This window comes from Suricata suricatta, chromosome 13, assembly GCF_006229205.1.
Source record: "Suricata suricatta isolate VVHF042 chromosome 13, meerkat_22Aug2017_6uvM2_HiC, whole genome shotgun sequence".
Taxonomy (NCBI): Eukaryota; Metazoa; Chordata; class Mammalia; order Carnivora; family Herpestidae; genus Suricata; species Suricata suricatta.
Window position 1 is genome coordinate 83,292,841 of NC_043712.1, and position 19,594 is coordinate 83,312,434.

The 19,594-nt window shown below is 39.7% G+C and overlaps 1 protein-coding gene across 6 annotated transcripts in view; it reads right to left on the reverse strand.

Moving 5' to 3' along the window:
• The window catches only part of RFX3 (regulatory factor X3), a 261,029-nt gene that overhangs the window by 159,253 nt on the left and 82,182 nt on the right, over nt 1-19,594 (reverse strand). For all 6 annotated transcript variants that reach the window (XR_003901718.1, XR_003901719.1, XM_029919467.1 and 3 more), the window contains exon 2: nt 2,760-2,884. Coding sequence is in view for 4 of the 6 variants with exons in the window: in XM_029919467.1 (XP_029775327.1) it covers nt 2,760-2,876 (117 nt within the window). In the remaining 2 variants the exon portion in view is untranslated. The remainder of the gene's footprint in view (nt 1-2,759; nt 2,885-19,594) is intronic.

Sequence of the window (19,594 nt, forward strand, 5' to 3'; positions counted from 1 at the left end):
GGTGTGGTCTCATGTGAGGATCTCAGGAGTTTTCGTATCAAAATTCCTTTCCTAAAATCTGGTTCCTAACATCTAAGGCATCAATTTAAAGATACCCATAATAAATAGATCTACTGGGATTCACTTAAAATTTACCCTTCTTGAAAACTGCCCTTTGCCTCGAACCTAATTGGCAATTCTGATTGCCGCTGGTCTCCCGAACAAAATGTCATTTATCCCTTTGACCACAAGGAGAAAATGTTCACTTGCCAGGATGTACCACAACTTATGTGGAAATGCAAAACGTGACAGGTTGACACTAACCAAAAAGAAACAATACGCCTAGAATACAGCTATTTGGTGCATTTTGATATCCCAAATTGTAAACAAGAGTCACTGCCCAGATAGATGATTTATATAAAAGCAGATTCTTATCTGAATGTAATCTTGAAATGAGCTTTTATCTATGACATAAAAACCGGTTTCAATGTCCCTGTTACACACCAAAGACGGACTAGAAAGAAACAGAGTCCCTGGGCAGGAAAAGGGAAAGCCGGCAGTTTCTGAATAATAAAAGGACTTAAACAATGTTGACAGCTAATGTGACAAAGACTTTTTTTCTCTGAATTCAAATAGAAGCCCCTGGACCCCAGGGCTCCACTGTGCCTGAGATGCTACCTTTACAGGAAGTGGTAAAGGAGCAACATGCTTGTCCACTTGGACAGGAAAGATGTGGGCTTTTTTCTAAGGAAAGAGGAAGATGGGCAGAGACTGTAGACAGAGTAAGAACTGTAGTCGGAGGAGCGGTTAAAACGGGGCAACATGAAAGGGAGAAAAAGTCTTGGAGCCCTGGGTCAGACAGGTTTAGGGATTCTCCTTCCTGTCAGCACCGTTGTGGAATACACCTGAAGCCCCAGATTACAAGGAGTAAAATGCTTGGACTTCTGTCCTGGTTCTGCTCTGAAAAGCATCTGAACTGGCTGGTTGTGAGAGAGAGAACTGAAGAGTGGGAGACATTTTCGTTCTTCCTTCTGCATTTGTCACTCAGTTCTGGAGCAGGGAGAGTCGAAGGCAAAGACCTCTCAGATTTCGGGGTCTAATGGCTACAAGAAACTCTAACAAATCACTCAAGGTAGGGGAGGGCAGGGGGGAACAAGTCATTTCGACCCATGGTCTATACAGACCATTGGTCCAAAAAGTCTTTTTATAAAGATGACAGGATGAGTATTATCAAAATTTTAGTATCTATTCAAGATCCTGAATTTGAGTATTTTTAGAGATTTTACTGATTGGGCAACAATGTCCATATTTGGAAGCTTGAGCCTCTAAGGTGTTTTATGAAATGATGAAAAAGTATAAAGACAGAAAATTTGACAAAGTATTATATAACAAGACATGTGGTCATTGCTCAGAATTCTCTATTCCTGAACCAAATTGTCTAAGGAAAGGTGGAAGGTTGATTCTTGAGATCATACAGAATAAATGAAAAGCCACAGAAATAAGTATAGAATCAATATTTTACTTGGTACTTCTTATGCACTGAAATTAGAACCTTGGTGCTTTGAAGAAACTGCACTATATATTAGAACTTAAATTTTTCTGGTCTTTAAACTTTTTTTTTCTTAACATTTATTCATTTTTGAGGACAGAGCACGAGTCAGGGAGGAGCAGAGAGAGAAGGAGACACAGAATCCAAATGAGGCTCCAGGCTCTGAGCTGTCAGCACAGAACCCAATGCAGGGCTCGAACTCACTGACTGCGAGATCATGACTTGAGCTGAAGTCAAATGCTTACCTGACTGAGCCCCGCAGGAACCCCCGGGACATTTTTTAAAAAGCTTCTCCTTGGTGCCAAGCACTCTCCCTGCCCATCCCACTTCTACTCCTAAAAAGAATTTAACCTTAATCTATCATTTAGGAAAGATACCCCTTCCCCTAGCTGCTGTTTTATAATTATAAGAGCAACATTGGCTAAAGGTTCTCCTTGATACTAAGAAATTACAGGCAAATCTCAAGTCTCTAGAGGATGCTTGATGTGATCTTTCTCATTTAATCTCTCACTACTCTTTGGAAGAAATGACAGGCCAAGGTGTTCACAATCCATACTACAGAACTATTAACCAGCAGGAATAGCATGATCTCATCAGTATCTTCCCCAAACAAGCCGAGGGGCCTGAGTATGAATAAGCTCTTTAGTAAACGTCTGACGAAGAATTCATTCCCACTTCATTACGTGGGATGAGTCAGATCTCCAGGCTTTTAAGATCATTTAATTTTCATTCAACAGTATTTTTGCAGTCACCGTAATACTCAGACCTTTCCTAAAACATCACAAAGATGAAATCCTTGCCTGTGAGGTACAGGCAACTCCTCCATTAAAAACCACTAACTGTGAGTCGATTATATGAAATATGATTGCTGAGATTTCAATATGAAAGACAGAGGGTGTTGTGATAAAGAATAAGAGACGAGAGAAGAGAGGGAAGATGGTCAATTCAGAAACCAATGTTTTCTTTAGGAGTTAAGAGACTCTTTCAGAAAAGGAGTTTATATAGTGTGGCTCCTTTACTTTGTATCCCTAGAGCCCTGCACAGAGACAATCTGCCACTTTCAGGAAAGGCTTAAGAAACATTTGCTGAATTAGCCTAAGATCAGAACCAAATCCATCTTAGCACCCACAGGGCCAGAAACTGTGGTTTAAATCCCCTTTGGACACAGCTGTGTGGGACCGTCAACACAAGCAAAGGCCCAGCATTTTCTCTGTGCCCAGCAACTCCTTACCTGTTGTTGGACCGGCACCTGCTGCACCACCTGCGTAGGCACTGCTGCTTGACTAGCCACAGATGTCTGTAAAGTCACTGTCGAACCTGTGTCCGACCCGGTCTCTGATGTCTGCATGATGGTCTCTGAAACACAGCATCAGAACAGAAATAAAGTTTTACGTGCTCTCCTTGCATGACTAGCTACATTACATTAGTTCGAAAATTCCCTATACTTAGGGGCGCCTGAGGGGCTCAGTTGGTTGAGCGTCCGACTTCAGCTCAGGTCACGATCTCACGGTTCGTGAGTTGGAACCCTGTTTTGGGCTCTGTGCTGACAGCTCAGAGCGTGGAGCCTACTGCAGATCCTGTGTCTCCCTCTCTCTGTCCCTTCCTTGTTCATGTTCTGTCTCTCTCAAAAATAAACAGTAGGAAAAAAAAAACCCTATACTCAGAGTAACTTTCAAACTCTCAGAGCACTTCTGATCCCAACATACTGTCCTTATACAACATAGTGATATTTCAGGAAGCTTTATAGTCATTCTGATCATTTTAAGTTAATACAGAAAATTACCAATTCACATTAAAAAAAAAAATCCCCATTAACACTTCTTATTTTGAGGCTGTAAAAGTTGAACTTCACTGAAATCTACCTTCTTAGGTTTCATCTGTTATAAACTGTTTCAATCATATTCTACTGTAGACCAAAATTATTACAAAATACTCAATTTTCAGAACACAAACCCTAGCTGGATGCAAATATGTCATAAAATTTTCTTTTCTAGACGCTTTTTGAGACCATTAGAATGTCACCAAAGTTGTACAATTCAGAATAAATTATTTCTTTTTTGTTATAATAATTTATTGTCAAATTGGTTTCCATATATACCCAGTGCTAGAATAAATTATTTCTAACATCCTTTCCTACCTTCAAACTTCCTATGCAGTGATCTAAAAATAATAATAATGTATATCCAAAAGTTAAGCAAGGGATCAAGCTCAGTAATTTGCTCTGCCTGTGGCATACTGTACGAAAATCAACCTTGATTTTATACAGAGATAGTCAATCATCAACAAAATTTAGTATTTGGGACATGGGGAAGGTTGCAATTACGTAAATAAGACAGGTAAGCTACCTTCTCTCTTTCACAGTTCAATGTGGCCCGTTTTTCTAAGTTCGTATGTGCCTGATCTATCAATGCAGGTTAAAGTTTGCAATGTGTAATATAACAGGTATGGTTTCTAAGACCTCCTGGTCTTAACATCCCTTTTGCTACTTATAGAATCAATAGGATAAATATTAATCTGTTATCGAGCAGGGGTCAGAATTCTAATTTTCTTTCCTGGGGGCTTGGGAGAACAATATTTAATTGGTAGTTTAAGAAGAATACTGCGCTGTGGTTTAAATCTGTGACCAGTAGGGTGAACATTAATTTTCCCTAAGAAAATCCGAAAAGAGGATCCAGTTCTCACAAGTAGAAAATTAAGCCCCTCGCCATCTTTAGTCACAGCGTGCCCTCTTCCAATGTCTCCCCCAAACCTTTTCTATCATCTGATTCAATTTCAGAAGCGGACCTCTGAAGACAAGCATTCTACTCTTCCTGTTTCATAAACGAGGAAACTGAAACCCAGAGAGATTAAGAGACTCACTCAAGGTGACGGGAACAGATGTGAGGCTAGGCCTTTTTGCTTTGAATTTGTGCTTATTTTTCTTTTCTAGACCTTGACATTGGCACCTCTTTAGGTGATCTGCTTATTCTTTTGTTAGTCAAAGCCCTCAAGCAGCACAATAAACCTTACCAAGTGCAATAGATATAGCAGTGACAGCTAACATGGATCACATGTTCAATATATGCCATGGACTCTTCCAAATGCTCCACATGTTAATTTATAAGTAAATTAATCCATGTAACACCCAGGTGTGATTGGTAGGATTATAATCTCCATTTACAGACGAGGGACCTCAGGCATACAGAGTGAAGACGGGGAGGGGCTTAAAAACCAAAGGCAGAGGGATTGAGACTGTGGCTACCCCCTCATTTACTGGGGGCAGCTATTAATGTTTAGCTCCACGAAGTTGACAATTGGTTGGAAGTCTCCCAATTACCCAACAGAAGCTAAAAGTTCAGATTTTTATATGAAATCTCCCAAATGGTGGCTCATTTAAAAAAATGTAATACGAATCTCCAAGCTCACACACACGCGCACGCACACAGGCACATCCTTTTGGTTTAGCGTTAAGACCATGGGTAGGCCTGAAATTGTTGGAGAATGACCGTATTCACTACATAAAGTTCCTGCCTAATTAAGATGACTGCAGGACCGATGACTGCAGGACCGCTGGCTCTCAAAATCTGGGGAAGGGACACACAGTAGGAACCAGTATCTCCTTCATTCCATCACAGTGGGGGAAAAATACTCTCCCAAAGAGGAAAGCAAAAGCCAATGTCCTTTGATCCATTACATGCGTACATACCATCAATGCCGTCTGTGCTATACAGAGGGCGGTTAGTGAGAGGGGACGTCTTTCTGCAGAGAATGAGGAATGAGCCAGATGTTGCTCACCATCTTTAGTGAGGTTTTCGTAGCCTCTCTAACCAATTCCAACCTCTGTGGAGGCCTCGTTTTGTTTAGTATACAAATGAAGAAAACAGAGTAGCCAATTATGGCCAATCGAGGGTGGGTGTTTCTTAGAGTGAACTCACTCACCCAAAACTCCCTTCTACTTCCCCCAGGGCTGGCTGGGACTTTTCTCAAGGCTTTCTCCTGTGCCCATACATTGTACACACCCGTTTTAGTATATGACCCGACCTTGACATCTACTATTTTAGACCTAACATATGCAACAATAAAAAGAATACAGATCTCTTTAAAAATTAAATATATTTTTAAAACAATTCCTAAGAATTCTCAATAAACCATGTGAGAAAGCTTATCAGGAGATAAAGGGTACAGATTTGAAAACTGGCTTCTCAAGGAGTATATTAGACTCCGCAGACAGGCTTTGGCTCAGAGCGACTACAAAATAAAATTCCTAATTGTCAATATTTAAAAAGCAGAAATCTGTGTGAAAAACCAAATTTCCAGATACTTACAAAAAATGTGAAAATTCAGAAAGGTGAGCCTATATTGTATGTTTATAGGTAAATGACTTAAATGCAAATACTCCTTCACTTGCCTGGCCTCTATAGACATTTGAGTTCTTGACAGTTTTGGGGGTAACCAGAAATTCAGTCTTACCAATTCCGATTGAAAATGGAAAATTACTTTTTGGGTTTGAGATCATCCTAATAACATTTATACTCATTCACTTATTTTATACAGAATAAAAGTCCCCAGGTTTGACCACTTTACTCGTAGAAATGTGTAAGCAGATGACTGGAGCTATTATTTTCCCCATTTTACAGATGAGTCAACAGGACTCAGAGATGTTGAGCCACTTAACCAAGGTCGAACAGCTGGGGGTAGGAAAGGAGGGTTTGGACATACCACACTAAAGCTCATGCACTAAACGACTAGATCAGGGGGGAGTTCTGAATTTCGTAACAGACATTGCACAGATAGAAGGAAAGAGAGTAAAAGGGAAAAAAAAGCCACAAACTGGGGAGATTTTCAGAATGAGAAAGAAGGAAAAAGGTCCCAACTACTTAACAGGAGCAACCTTTGCAGAATAGACTGGGGAAAAAAAGATGGATAGAAAATGACAGCTCTATAACTTAGACGTAGATAGTCCTGGCGGGCTTTTCATCCAGCCTCTGGCTCCATGCATATGCCACGTCAGAACCGGCACATAAAACCCAAACCCCAAAAAAGCAACAAATAGCTGCCCCAGAACATCCTGTGTTTCCTCTCGAGTTGCTGGACCCCACTGGCTCTTGGATTACAGGGCCATGCCAACTGATAAGCACTTAGTCTCTCCACCTTTCCTTAAAAGACACAACTTCATTCTCCTTTAATTTCATGGTCTTCTTTGGTTTTGAGCAAGAGGCTTTCCTTGTCAACATTTCCTGGCTTGAGAGGGTCTCAGTCACATCCCTGGAGAGACTGGCTCAAAACCTCATGACCATGATTAAGTCTCCCAGCTAACACATATTTCCCAGGTGCCACGCATTATGCAAACTGCTTGAAATATATCTCATTTAATCCTCCTAGGAGTCCCATAATGGAAGGGTTCTTATTTCCACTTCAAACATAAGGAAACCGAGGCACAAATGCATTCAATAACTTGCTGAAAGCCACACAGCTAGTAATTTCAAGCCTAGGTTTGAACTAGGTTTACAGACTTCAAAGCCCACGATGTCACCCTTTGTGTATTACTTTGCAATTTCATGATGGTAGGGCTTCCAAATGAAAAGCTAGAGACTGTTATTGGTCTGAAGAGCAAAGTCTTTGGGATTCTCAACCCACTGTATTCCATCTACACTTCCAATAACAATGGACAGACTGACATCCCTTCTCTCTCTCTGACATCAAAATTAGTAAGTATTCTCTCTCGCTCCTTCTGCTGAGGCCATAATAAAACCTAACTAGTAAGTATTTTTCCAGAGGCATTTTAACGGATTAATTCTGAAGACCTGACTTAACAGCAGATCAATTAGAATGTTAAAGCATGTTCGAGGAGTATAACCCTCCTGCCAAATTTTGCTAAACAGATCATTTAAACCCACTGACGCATTCAGAGGATTCTGGTAGGCTTCCAACATTTCGGCAAACCAAGAATCATCATGGAGGGTAGTGTCTGAGCAGGCTTCACTTGGAGGTTTTGTTTTAGACCCAACATAAGGTTTGTGTGTGTAGTGGAGGTGCTCCTATTCATCTAGCAGCGGTTTCTGCGCTCTGTTTATGTTTGGGAGTAATGTGGCTAGTTTAGTTCCTTCACAGCCCCCTTTCAAGTGATATTTGTTTATCAGCCACAAATGCAGTCACATTAATCCAATCTGATGAGCTAAATAAACCCCTGCAGTCGGTCCCTGACGCAGCCCATATGTAAATGAGTTGTACACTCTTGCAGGCGCACAATCTCGGTTCAGTCTTCCTTGTCTAATGTGCCTGTCAGGTGTGTCAAGAGCAACAGATGCTTGTTTGACAAAGGACCTTTTTATTCTGGCTAATTAAGCAGTTGGACACACCCGCCTGTTAACGGTTTGGTTTTGTGCAGCCAACTCGGGCTGAATCATGCGAATCTACAGCTAAATAGGCCACATTTTGAAAGAAGGCTAATTAACCCCTAGGAGAAGGAAAAGAATATTGCAAATGCCCAGCTGCTGAATGCGACAAGATTAGCATTTCTTCAACCCGATGGGCAAAACCTAGGCAAAGCAAACGTGTTTGGAACAAACATATGTTATTCCAAGTTTCAAGGCATTCAAACGTTCTTTACGGAACTTCCTGAAGATTATTTAATACACTCAAATTCACAGTTGGATTCCTTTTATCACACACAATGTACATGCCAAATTAAATAGTTTAATAGTCTTACCTGATCAATTACTTTTCAAACAGAAGTATATAACTGGGATAGCTTAAAAATAGGGAGTATCCATCTAATTTTTACTGGGGGTTTTCAGCCTGAAATAATTTGCTCTCGAAAGAAGCAAAGTCTGCAAAGTTTAGCTCCACTACACGACGGTATTGTTTTTTTGGTTTTTTTTTTTTACACTGAGGAATGTAACAGGTTGATTCAGTATAGAAAATAAGGACTTGTCATTGAATTTTCAAGTGCAACAGAGAATTTCCTTCCTTTTTCCATAATATAGAAAACAGAAGATGCTACTTCTAATTCCTACTTGAACCAAATTAACCAAAGTTATGATAATAGTCACTTAATGGGTATAATAAAAATAAATCACATCGAAAATGTGATGTTCAAGTATAAATTATTTACTTAGAAACCTGGTTCAACATAAGAGCATGGGAATTTACCCCCCAAAAATTGGCATAATTTGAATTGCTGTTTTCAAAATACAGAACAAGAAGTTTAACATCAGTATGCTTTTAAACAGAAAAATCCCAAATCATAATTGATGTTTTGTGGTATACAATTTTTATTACTAATATTCTAATTAAGCATCAGCAGTTTTGAATAAACGTGAGAAAAACATATTAGTATACATAATGCCCAAAACAATTAAAATCTCTATTAATATTAGATAACTAAAATGAGCTGTGCTATTTGGGGGTGAGGGTTGCCATTACTTACTTACTTGATCTCTTCTGGAGGAGATGATGAAAATATTACGATTATTTCAACTCTTTAAAAAAAATCCTAAGGATATCAAACAAATTTCAAAAATGACAATATAGTATAAAACAACGGGGCATTTTGGAAAGTTTATATACATAGGTAAATAATCATCAAAAATTTAACTTTTTGAAACTTTGACAAAAACAGATTGAGCTGATTAACTACAAAAGTAAAAACACAGTGAGCTGGCTTCTTTCCCACTTTATCCAGTACAAATGAAAGAAACTGATAAAGGTACAGACTACAGGCAGCCTTTTTAATTTAAAACACACGTCTGAAAGTTTAGTCATTGTCAAACACAGGGCTTTGTCAAATCAATAAATCAAGTAACCAAAGGGATTTATGATTTTCTATAAGAGCTCTGCCTGTGTATTTAGGTTCAATGTTGTAATCCTCATGACTGTGTACAATTAATCTTTTGCACTAAATTGATCTGCAGAAAACGATGGAATGATAATAGTGTAGACTGCTAGGCAGTCATCTTTCTGTGATAGCTGACGACAGTGATTAATGTTGGCGACGATTAATCAGCACACTGGTAACATATACAGGTTGCCTGGGTAACTTTTTTCGCTTTTCAAACAAAGGTTTTCGCTTAACTAATTCTTCCCTTGACTCAGATAGAGTATGAAAAACTGTTTCTTCAGAGAAGAAAAATCAAATTACTTTGGCAGTTTTTATCTTAAAGGACCAATGACTTAAAAAATAAAACCATCTACTAACATATTAGTAAAGCCAAACTACTGAAATAATTTAAGAGCTATTGTATTATTTGTTATTCATGTCCAGTTATCAAGAGAAGCTATCATCAGGCATAGAGGTAATTTGGGAGAAAGAGAACCAGTCTAGGGCTGGTGCCATCCCAGCATTTCTGCCACTCATGGTCATGAACAGGCCAACGAGGTCTTACAGGACAGGACATACACTAAAAAAGGACAGTGCTCAGATATCAGCTGAGAGAAAAAGAAAAGAAAACCAACCAAACAAAAACATCTAAGTCTCCACTCTTTCCTACTGGAAGGAGAATCTGAGGACACAATGATGTAATATACAGAAAGACTCTAACCAAAATATGGGAGACAAAGCTATAAATACGTCTCCCTATTGGCCCATCCAATCCTGAGAATGAGTAGAACCTACTGGATGGGGCATTTCATAATCTCAGCTCCCAGAACTGACAGATGTTGAGCAGCGGGCACTTTATTAGAAGTCGGTCCTCTTCAGTAGTAGAGCTATTAGTAAGCGTAGCTGGCACTTACTGTGGGATGGATGCTTTGGACACATTTAACCCTACTTTCACCTATAAAGTAGACATTCCCATTTTATAGCGGAGGAAAGTAACACTCAGAGATGGACTTGCCCAGGGCCATGGAGCTGTTAAGAGCTGAAGTCAGGATTCAAGTCCAGGCTTGTCTGCCTCCAGTAACAGCACACTGTCATTGGACCCTAGAGGTGGCCACGCAGACAGCAGCAGCACTGAGGCTATTTTAGTGACATCAACTTTAAAAGAGATAAAATAACTCTAGGAAGACTTTGGGCCCTGAGAAAGAATTCTAAATTTGAAGAGACACAAATAAATCACATAAATGGCAAATATGTACTATACCTGATATGTAACCAATACACTTTTATGAAGTCATCAAACCTATAATATTTATAATGGGAAAGCAGACCATGGGTTAAAAGAGTCATACACTGACCTTGTGTTCATAAAATATTTTATAGATAAGAGGTTATAATATATACTCATTTGCATTCCGGGATTTATCCTTAAAAACAAACAAGGGTCCAGTTACATGAATGTGTACGTATATATAATATTCTACATAAACACAAGGATATTCACGCAACTATTACATATGATAGTCAATAATAAGCGACCAAAATATCCATAATTGGGATACTTATAAACTGTTCTATTCTGTATCCCTATAGCAGAATACTACACACATCTATAAAAGCCAACATAGAAGATATTCATCTTTTAAGTATAAAAAGCAGGCTGTCAAATAATATACAGACCACAATGCACTCTTCTTCACAGATACATAATTGCATGCTTTGGAAAAAATGCTTGAGGAAATAGAATAACATTAAAGGAACTATGGACTTTTTCCCAAAGGAACGATCATAAACATTGGGTGGTCTCAAGCTAACCTTGAACTTGCTGGTGAAAAGCAACAGGCTCCAGAGACCAAGTGAGCCTGGAGCCATCCCAAAAAGTCAGTCTTAGATTCTGTAACCTAAAATAGACCTTATAATCTCAAAGATAGCAGCAAAGGTAGATTTTGATCTGTTCACTTGCGGGGCAAGAGCTCTGTCTCCCTTCCTACCAAGTGGCTCAGAACTCTAAAGCAGCTAAAAAAAAAACCAACTTCAATGTTTCTGTTGGAATAGCCTATTTAAAAAATATATCTGGAGATTGTGTCTACAGATCCATTCATTGCTAGTTCCAAGACCTCTGTCATTTTCTGCTGAAGGAAGGAAATCTAGTAACACACATTCCCAAATGTCAAATTTGATCTCTTCCCTATGACACTCTCTAGTCCCTACTGTCCAATCCAGGATCAAGGCATGAATTTTAATTCTTCCCCCCTTGTACACAAACTGACAAAAGCAATTGTGCTTCTTCCAAAGATTTCAAATTGAAAAGAGGATAGGGGCGCCTGGGTGGCTCAGTTGGTTAAGCCTGATACAACTTCAGCTCAGGTCATGATCTCACAGCTCGTGAGTTTGAGCGACTCTTCGGGCTCTGTGCTGACAGCTCAGAGCCTGGAACCTGCTTTGGATTCTGCGTCTCCCTCTTTCTCTGCCCCTCCCTCATTCACAACCTGTGTCTCCTTCCCTCAAAAATAAACATACATTAAAAAAAATAAAAAAGATGGGCGCCTGGGTGGCTCAGTCAGTAAAGCATTCGCCTTCAGCTCAGGTCATGATCTCACGGTTTGTGGGTTCGAGCCCCACATTGAGCTCTGTGCTGACAGCTCAGAGCTTGGAGCCTGCTTCAGATTCTGTATCTCCCTCTCTCTCTGACCCTCCCCTGCTCACATTCTCTCTGTCTTTCAAAAATAAAAGTTTAAAAAAACATTAAAAAAAATTTAAAAAGGAAAAAAAGAAAAGAAGATGTATAGGTGTGGAATCTAGATATTTAGTACCAGTAAAACAAGTATTCCGTTTTAAACTAGCTTTAGTGTCCTCTGTTCCTTCTTCCTACATACCCTCAACTCTACACACGTAACTTTTCTTTCTTTCCCTACACTCACGAGTGTGGCTTCATCCACACACATGTAAGTACAGATTCTCCCTTACGTTTGGGGATTGATAAATAGGAAAAGGCTTACCAACAAGGGCTTCCCAATAGTCATACTTTATTAGAGGAGATGAGAACAAAGAAAAGGTAAAATTAGCCTAAAAGGCAGTATTATTTAAAGAACCACAGGAAAAAAGCCAGCAGGTAGTGTCACCCCTAAACAGGAGGATTTCCTTTGGATTTTACAGGGAGTGAAGGCAAGAACAGGCATACCTAATTTTCTTCGCACTGAAGAAGGCTGCAGTAACAACTTCCTTCTTGGATTCTCTTGCCTACACAAGAAATTCTTCTATTTTTTTCTCTCATTTCTTTTTCTTTTTATAAAAGTGGAGAATAGGGCCTTTTGCAGCTCCTAACTATCCTAATGACAGGCTCAGAGAGATCAACACATCTAAAAGGGGAAAATAATACTGTATAATAACATCACTAATAATGGAAATAATATACCCCACTCTAAATGTACAGTATCTTAAAGAACTGAACTCTCATTATTCCTACTTTTTGGCAAATGTCGTGAACAGGGGTGTGGGTGGACTCGGGGGAAAAAAAATCTATATATTCACACACATATAAATCCTGGCAACACTTGCTGTAAAACATGCTATTCATTAAATGAAATTTTACATCGATTTTCATTGTAAAATGCATGTGTATATACTCGGAATAAAGGCTTGGATGAAGGATGAAAATTAAAACAGGTTGAAGATTCCAGTCAACTATGTACACTCACAAACTTAAAAGAAAAAAACGTTCATCTCTAAAAATCAGTAATTACTGAAATAAGTCAATTACACTGAATTAAAGGTCCCTCCCCTTTGGAGCTTCTTTTACAGGAACTGGGGACAGGCTCCATGTAGGGCTGACTGTCCAACTCAGTCTAAAGCATTTTCTTGGATCCAAAACCAACAGCTTCTTCTACAGTGGGTTATTTTAGGCTATCTCGCGAATCCAGGGCTAACGCCACTAAGTGGGGTTATTAATCTGTTTAAAATCGACTATCTGTTCTTTATGTTTAAAAGCAATTGTCATTATGTAATGGTTTAGGTAAGTGTGAAACCTCACATAATGAGTTATTTTCTATCCTCTCTCCTCCTCTGACACGCTGATGGTCTTCCCAGGGGGCTAAAAAAGGGTAAGGGAGGGGTGCCTGGGTGTTTCAGTTGGTTGAGCATCTGACTCTTGATTTTGGCTCAGCTCATGATCTCAGTGTTCATGGGATTGTGGGACCAAGGCCTGCATCAGGCTCTGATAGTGTGGAGCCTGCTTGAGATCCTGTCTCTTCCTCTCTCTCTGCCCCTTCCCTGCTGACGCTCCCACAGGTGCTCTCTCCCATTCTCTCTCTCTCTCTCTCTCAAAAAAAAAATTAATAATTCTTCTTTGTCCCTGAAAATATATTAATAGTAACTGTCCTATCCCAACCCTCTCCTTTCTCACCATGTTTCCCTCTCATCCCCCAAGTCTAATCAGTCCAATGATTCTGCTTCCTCATGTCTCTCAAAAATCCATCCACATATCTTCCTGTCTCCAGAGTTCAGGACACTCCAGGCAATAGGTCCCCAGTGCCATCAGGATAAACTGCAAACCCCCTAACAGGGTGTCTCAGGGTCGTTGGCTAGCATATACCTCTCGCCTACCATTTTCTGAAGACTACATACAATCCAACCATGTGGGACTACGCCCAGTGCCCCAAATCTAGGGCCTCTGAATGAGGTGTTCCCTCCTTCCTCCCTTCTCTTATCTGCACTCCATCTTCGAGATCTCAGGAGGAACTCCCCCGGCCCCAGACAGCCTTCCAAGCCACCCCACTCTCCTTTCCTCTTCTTAGCAAAGCTGGGGCTGGTGTTCCCCTGGGTGCTCCCACAGCACCTTATCTTTACTCCGTGCACAGCATGCATCATATTGTAAGGGGAGCTATCTCTCCAACCAGATTATGAACACTGTGGACACCTAGACTACGCCTCTTTCTCACCTACAAATATGCAAGAGTGCCTAACACACAGATCTTCAGTTTGTTGGATGCAGAGATGAATAAAAAAGGGATGTGTTTAAGATCCTACTGACACATTAGAACAGGTAGTATCAGAGCAATTTAATACTTGAAATTCTGTAATAAATATAATTTTCTATTAGGACCATTTCCAATCAAGTTATTCATTAAGAATGTCTTCTCTTAATTTTCCAAGGTGACTTTGCTCTCAATTCTCATTATGGCAGAATTTTATAACAACTCCCATATTTCAAGATTTGTAAACCTCAACCGATTTTGTGTATAATTTCCAAAAAAAAAAAAAAAAAAGGAAGATAGAGATTAAATAAACTCAAATGAGCAAATTAAGTCTTCAGTTATAGCTCTGAACCTCCTGACACACCATTTACTTTGTTTTAATAAGTACGCCTGATTCACTGAATTGTGGATTCAAATCCAATGCTCTAATCATGTCATCTTAGAAAAGGTGGCCTGGTATGCTTCCTTTGTTTTTATAAGACAGAAGCACTCAGAGATCTTTAATTTTCATAGCTGAAATGCTAAGAATAAGTAATTAGCCTTAATAGTAATTGTTCTAACTTCATCATTAATTAAGCACTTGAAATTTATTTGAGCTTGGCAACATTCAACTGACATTCTTCCATGGTCTCTTAACAATCATTGAAACTTTTCACAGAAAAAGGTATTTCAAGACACCTCTAGTTACAAATTAGTTAACACTTTTTTTTAAGTTTATGTATTTATTTTGAGAGAGAGAGAGAGAGACAGAGACAGAGAGCAAGTGTGAATTGGGGGAAGGGGAAGAGAGAGAGGGAGAGACTGAATCCCAAGCAGGCTCTGTGCTATTGGCACAGAATCCCATAAGGGACTTGAACCCATGAATTGTGAGATCATGACCTAAGCCACAGTCGAGAGGTGGACCCTTAACCAACCGAGCCACCCAGGAGCCCCTAGCTAACACATTTATGTAAGGATTCTACATGCATTACCTCATCTGTCCAGAAATCCTAGGAGGTAGGTTCTATTATTATCCTGCTTTATATTGATGAGAAAACTTCGGTTCAAAGTTTAAATAACTCGATGAGCCCCTAGGCCACACTGCTACCAGTGGGCAGGGCCAGGGCTTGAATGTATTATACTGTCTGTGAGGTTCCGGAGAAAACTTTGGAATTTTTTCTTTCTTTTTTTTTTTTCACCCAGCCATATGCCGTAACAGGCTTATAATGTGACAACTTAAGTGTTTTACAGATCAGTGATTATGCCGTCCTGTCTGAAGTAGCAGTCTTTTTCTACATTTCAAAACTTCTACATTTAAAACTTCTAATTGGACACGCTATAATTTTTTAACCCAGCTACTTATTTTCCATGATATGTTAGAAATTATCTTAACTGCATTTCCCACAATGCAGAGTATCCGGCAAGATGGTGGTCTATCTTATTCTCTACCAATGGCCAAAACTAATAAAATACTGAATCATATGGGTTCTAACACTACCTCAGCTGAGGTACCAATACACATAGGCCTTCTGGAATGTGAATCATGGGTCAGAAAGTGTTAAAAGAAAAAAAAAAGTACCTGATCTTTTCTTTCTAAAATCTTGGAGTTGAGTTCCCTGGTGCCCCCATCAATCCCACTTCAAACGAAATGACTGGTGGCAGCTTCTCAGAGACCAAAAGAAGGGACAGTCTCGATAAGTTACTTCACCAAATAACTGATTTGGGGTGAAACCAAGGGGTCTATGACCCAAGAGCCAGGAACTGTTGCTCTCTGACCTTTTACATTTGGACACAAATAGCCCTCAGTGACTTCAAGAAAAACATATTCAACTCCACTGCCTAATGGCATCACACAGCAATTAGGGCGACACCTGGGAAGCAGAACTTTGAGGAACGTTACTGGCCCGAGGCCGAGCTCAGGGACACTAAGCACCTAGTTCAACCGCCGTCTCTCTTCCTACCTGAACACAGGACCACTTTCCCTTGACGTGTGTCTAATCGTTTGACCTATTTCGTTGCTTCAGTCAAATATTCATAGAGACATGTTATGCTACAGTGATCAGAAGAGCAGAGAAAAGTAAAAATTTCTCGATTCTCTCCCAGACCTTTAATTATGCTTCTTCAACATCTCAGGAAGCCTCTGTTTGGTAGTCATTCCTCTCACATTCATGCCTGAGCATGTGCACGCAGAACGCACACATACACGCGCGCACAGAGGGGTATTAAGTATCAAAAGCTATGTTGGATACGTAGTAGGTACATCACACATGCACCAATACACACAGAAGACCTTCCGACCGGTTCCCACTCTGGCTATCGGGTATGGCTTGGGGAAAAAACTCTCAATGTCTTTTTTTGTTTGTTTTTAATTTTTTAATGTTTATTTTGAGAGACATAGAGAGAGAGAGACAGAGAGCGAGCGAGCAGGGGAGGAGCAGAAAGACAGAGACGGAGAGAGAATCCCAAAGAGGCTCCACACCATCAGCACAGAGTCTGATGTGGGGCTCGATCTCACAAACCATGCGGTCATGACCTGAGGCAAAATCTAGAGTCAGACACTCAGACTCAGCCACTAAGCCACCCAGACACCCTCAAAATACTCTACTTCGAAAGGCAGCAGTCCTCTTCCATTTTAGCTTCACTGTCCCCTCACTCCGGCAGAGACGGTCATCACAGTACGGTACCCTGGGTCTAGTGTGCCAAAAATCAAGTTGCTGGAAATGGCCAATTTGGCAAATTGACCAATTCACTCAAGATTGTATCTTTCAACCATTTAAACTGTTGATATAATTTGTAGAGTTTCAAAAGGCCTTTTAAAGATTTCTTTGGTTCTTGCACTGAAGTCAAGGTTTGAATTTGTCTGAAATCCTGCTGCACAGCCTACCTATACCTATATTTTGGAATTTTGCCATTTTCTGAGCCCATAACTTTCGAGAATAAGAAGTTAATTTATTTTAAATCAAAGGGTTGCGCATGTCTTGAATACTAGGGAGTTTACAAATGATAATAGGACGGTTTATCTTTTGCAACACGTTTTTCACCCATTAAATGCATTTCTGTACTTCTCTTAATTCACAAATTTGCTAACTAGTTTAAGTCGATAAATATGTTGCTTCTGTTTTAAGCAACTGAAAGGCATTCAGTATATGAAATATCAGTGATAAATTTGGCACTCAGCTGAATTGGGACTGATAAATATTTCTGTTGCCAAGTGTCTGCAGTGAAACTGCTATAGAAAAATTAAAACCAAATTAAAACTAATTAATGCTTCACACCAAAAATTTCAAAAGCTTTTGCAACTCTTCTATGCAGCGTGATTTGTGATAAACTTTACATGTAGTTAACACAAACATGTCCCGGGCAGTTGATAATTTGGAAAATTGCATCTTAGGCAAATTGATAAATTAGAGCACTTGGTGAATCTAACCAAACTGCCACTCAGTTTACATTTTAGAAAACTGCCTTTGGGAGAAGTATTCATTCAGTCAACTGATCACTCAGTACATTTTGGGTGGGGAGGTTTTCAGATAATTGGCTTCCTTCCCAGTGTCACAACATTTTAAACTTAAAGAAAATCCAGAGGTCACCAGTTTGGGCCCCCTTTCCACAGGGAACCCAAGACCGATAAACCGAATGGCCTGTTAGCATCAGATCTGGTGTTAGAACTCAGAACTCGAGATTCCCAGTCAATGGCTCTTTCTAACAGACTACGGTTTACAAGAGAAGAAAAAGGGAAGGCACTCAAAAAGAAGTAGCAAGGCCTGCCAGAATCTCCAAGTGCTTATTATACAATGAGAGAAATGCTCATAACACGGAGAATGAAATCCTAGAATAAGAGGGTCTCTTAGACGTGTCCAAGTTTCTTTCTCACATAAATGAATAAGGCACTGTTTCGGGGTGTTTAACAAGATTTCAAGTAAGTCAAACTTTGCGTGTGTGGAGATATCAACTGAAATGTTTCCCTGGATTTTATATTCTGCAGAAACTCTCGATCATCTTGTAAAATCGGTTTTTTTCTCGGCTACGTGGAGCGTCTTAGTGACAGAGGTTCAGTATCAGATTATTATTTGGAGTGTCTGAGTGGTTTTGGCTCACAGTTTTATTATTACCTCATCTCTGCATGTAACGTACAATACACAAACTCACTGTGTTTACACTTAGATGAAGATGCCAGAAAGACTCATTTCTAGTCTGCCGAGAAGAAGGGGTAAAAGCAAAATCCAACAGCACAGCAATTGCCACTAAAGTAAACAGGGAGCGAATTCTGAATTTTCGCTTGCAGCAAATAAGTGTAATTTCTGGGTGTGAGACAGAAACCTTTTAAATGTAATGGTTTGCCTAACAGCTTTTATAAGGTGCACTTTTCACTGTCAAATGGCATAAAATGCTCATAAGGGTAATCAGTTTTCGATGGCAGGTTTACAAGCTTTCCGAGATTCGTACTCTTTATCCATGTTAAAATGTTTTGCAATTACCTCTTTCTGTATTAGGTTCACGCTTTCTTTTAAAAAATTTTTAAAATGTTTTGTACAAGGCCAACTCCGAAACCAAGCATATTGCTTGAGTTCTTTAGTCATTTGATGCATACTGTCGGTGTTTATTAACTCACAAGTTGTCCGCAGCTGGTTTACGGAGAAGTAGCACTTCTGTAATCTCAGGGGATGTTAAAGCAAAGTAGGAGTAAACGGCCTCCTGATATAATCGACTCAGAAATTACATCTTCATGTAACTTTTCCTCTGAAGGTGTTATGATTTTCTTGTTGTGCCAAAATAGTCAGCTAACAGTTAGCTACATATTATATTCAAAACCAAGTACAAACAGGCGCTGATCCCACCTCGTGGCTCGTTTCCCACACAAACCAGGTTTATAAGGATGGTGTTTCCTGAATACAACTGAATGCGTAAACGCAAGGCTATTTACTCATGAAAACTCTATCCTTTTCCTTACAAGACTCCCTAGTATTGAATGACAGATTCTTTCCAATTAAGATAACAGTACAGTGTTTTAAAAATGCAGGCTAATAAAACGTTCTTTCCCAGTCTCTCTTTCCCTCTCTCTCCCTGTCCCTTTCTCTGTCTTCTCTCCCTCTCTCCCATTTCCCCCGCTCTGTTCCATCTTCCTAGAACTGAGAACTCAGAGAGGCCCCCATTTCAACAGGAGCCACACAACAGCCCCCCCCGAACTGCTCCCAGTATCTAAGCTGAGTCAGCAATATAACTTAATTATACCAATCATATGTTTTCCTTGAGATCATTTTTGTGCAACATAACAACTAATTTTGACATTAACCACAGGCTCGACCTTAGTTACAGCATTTC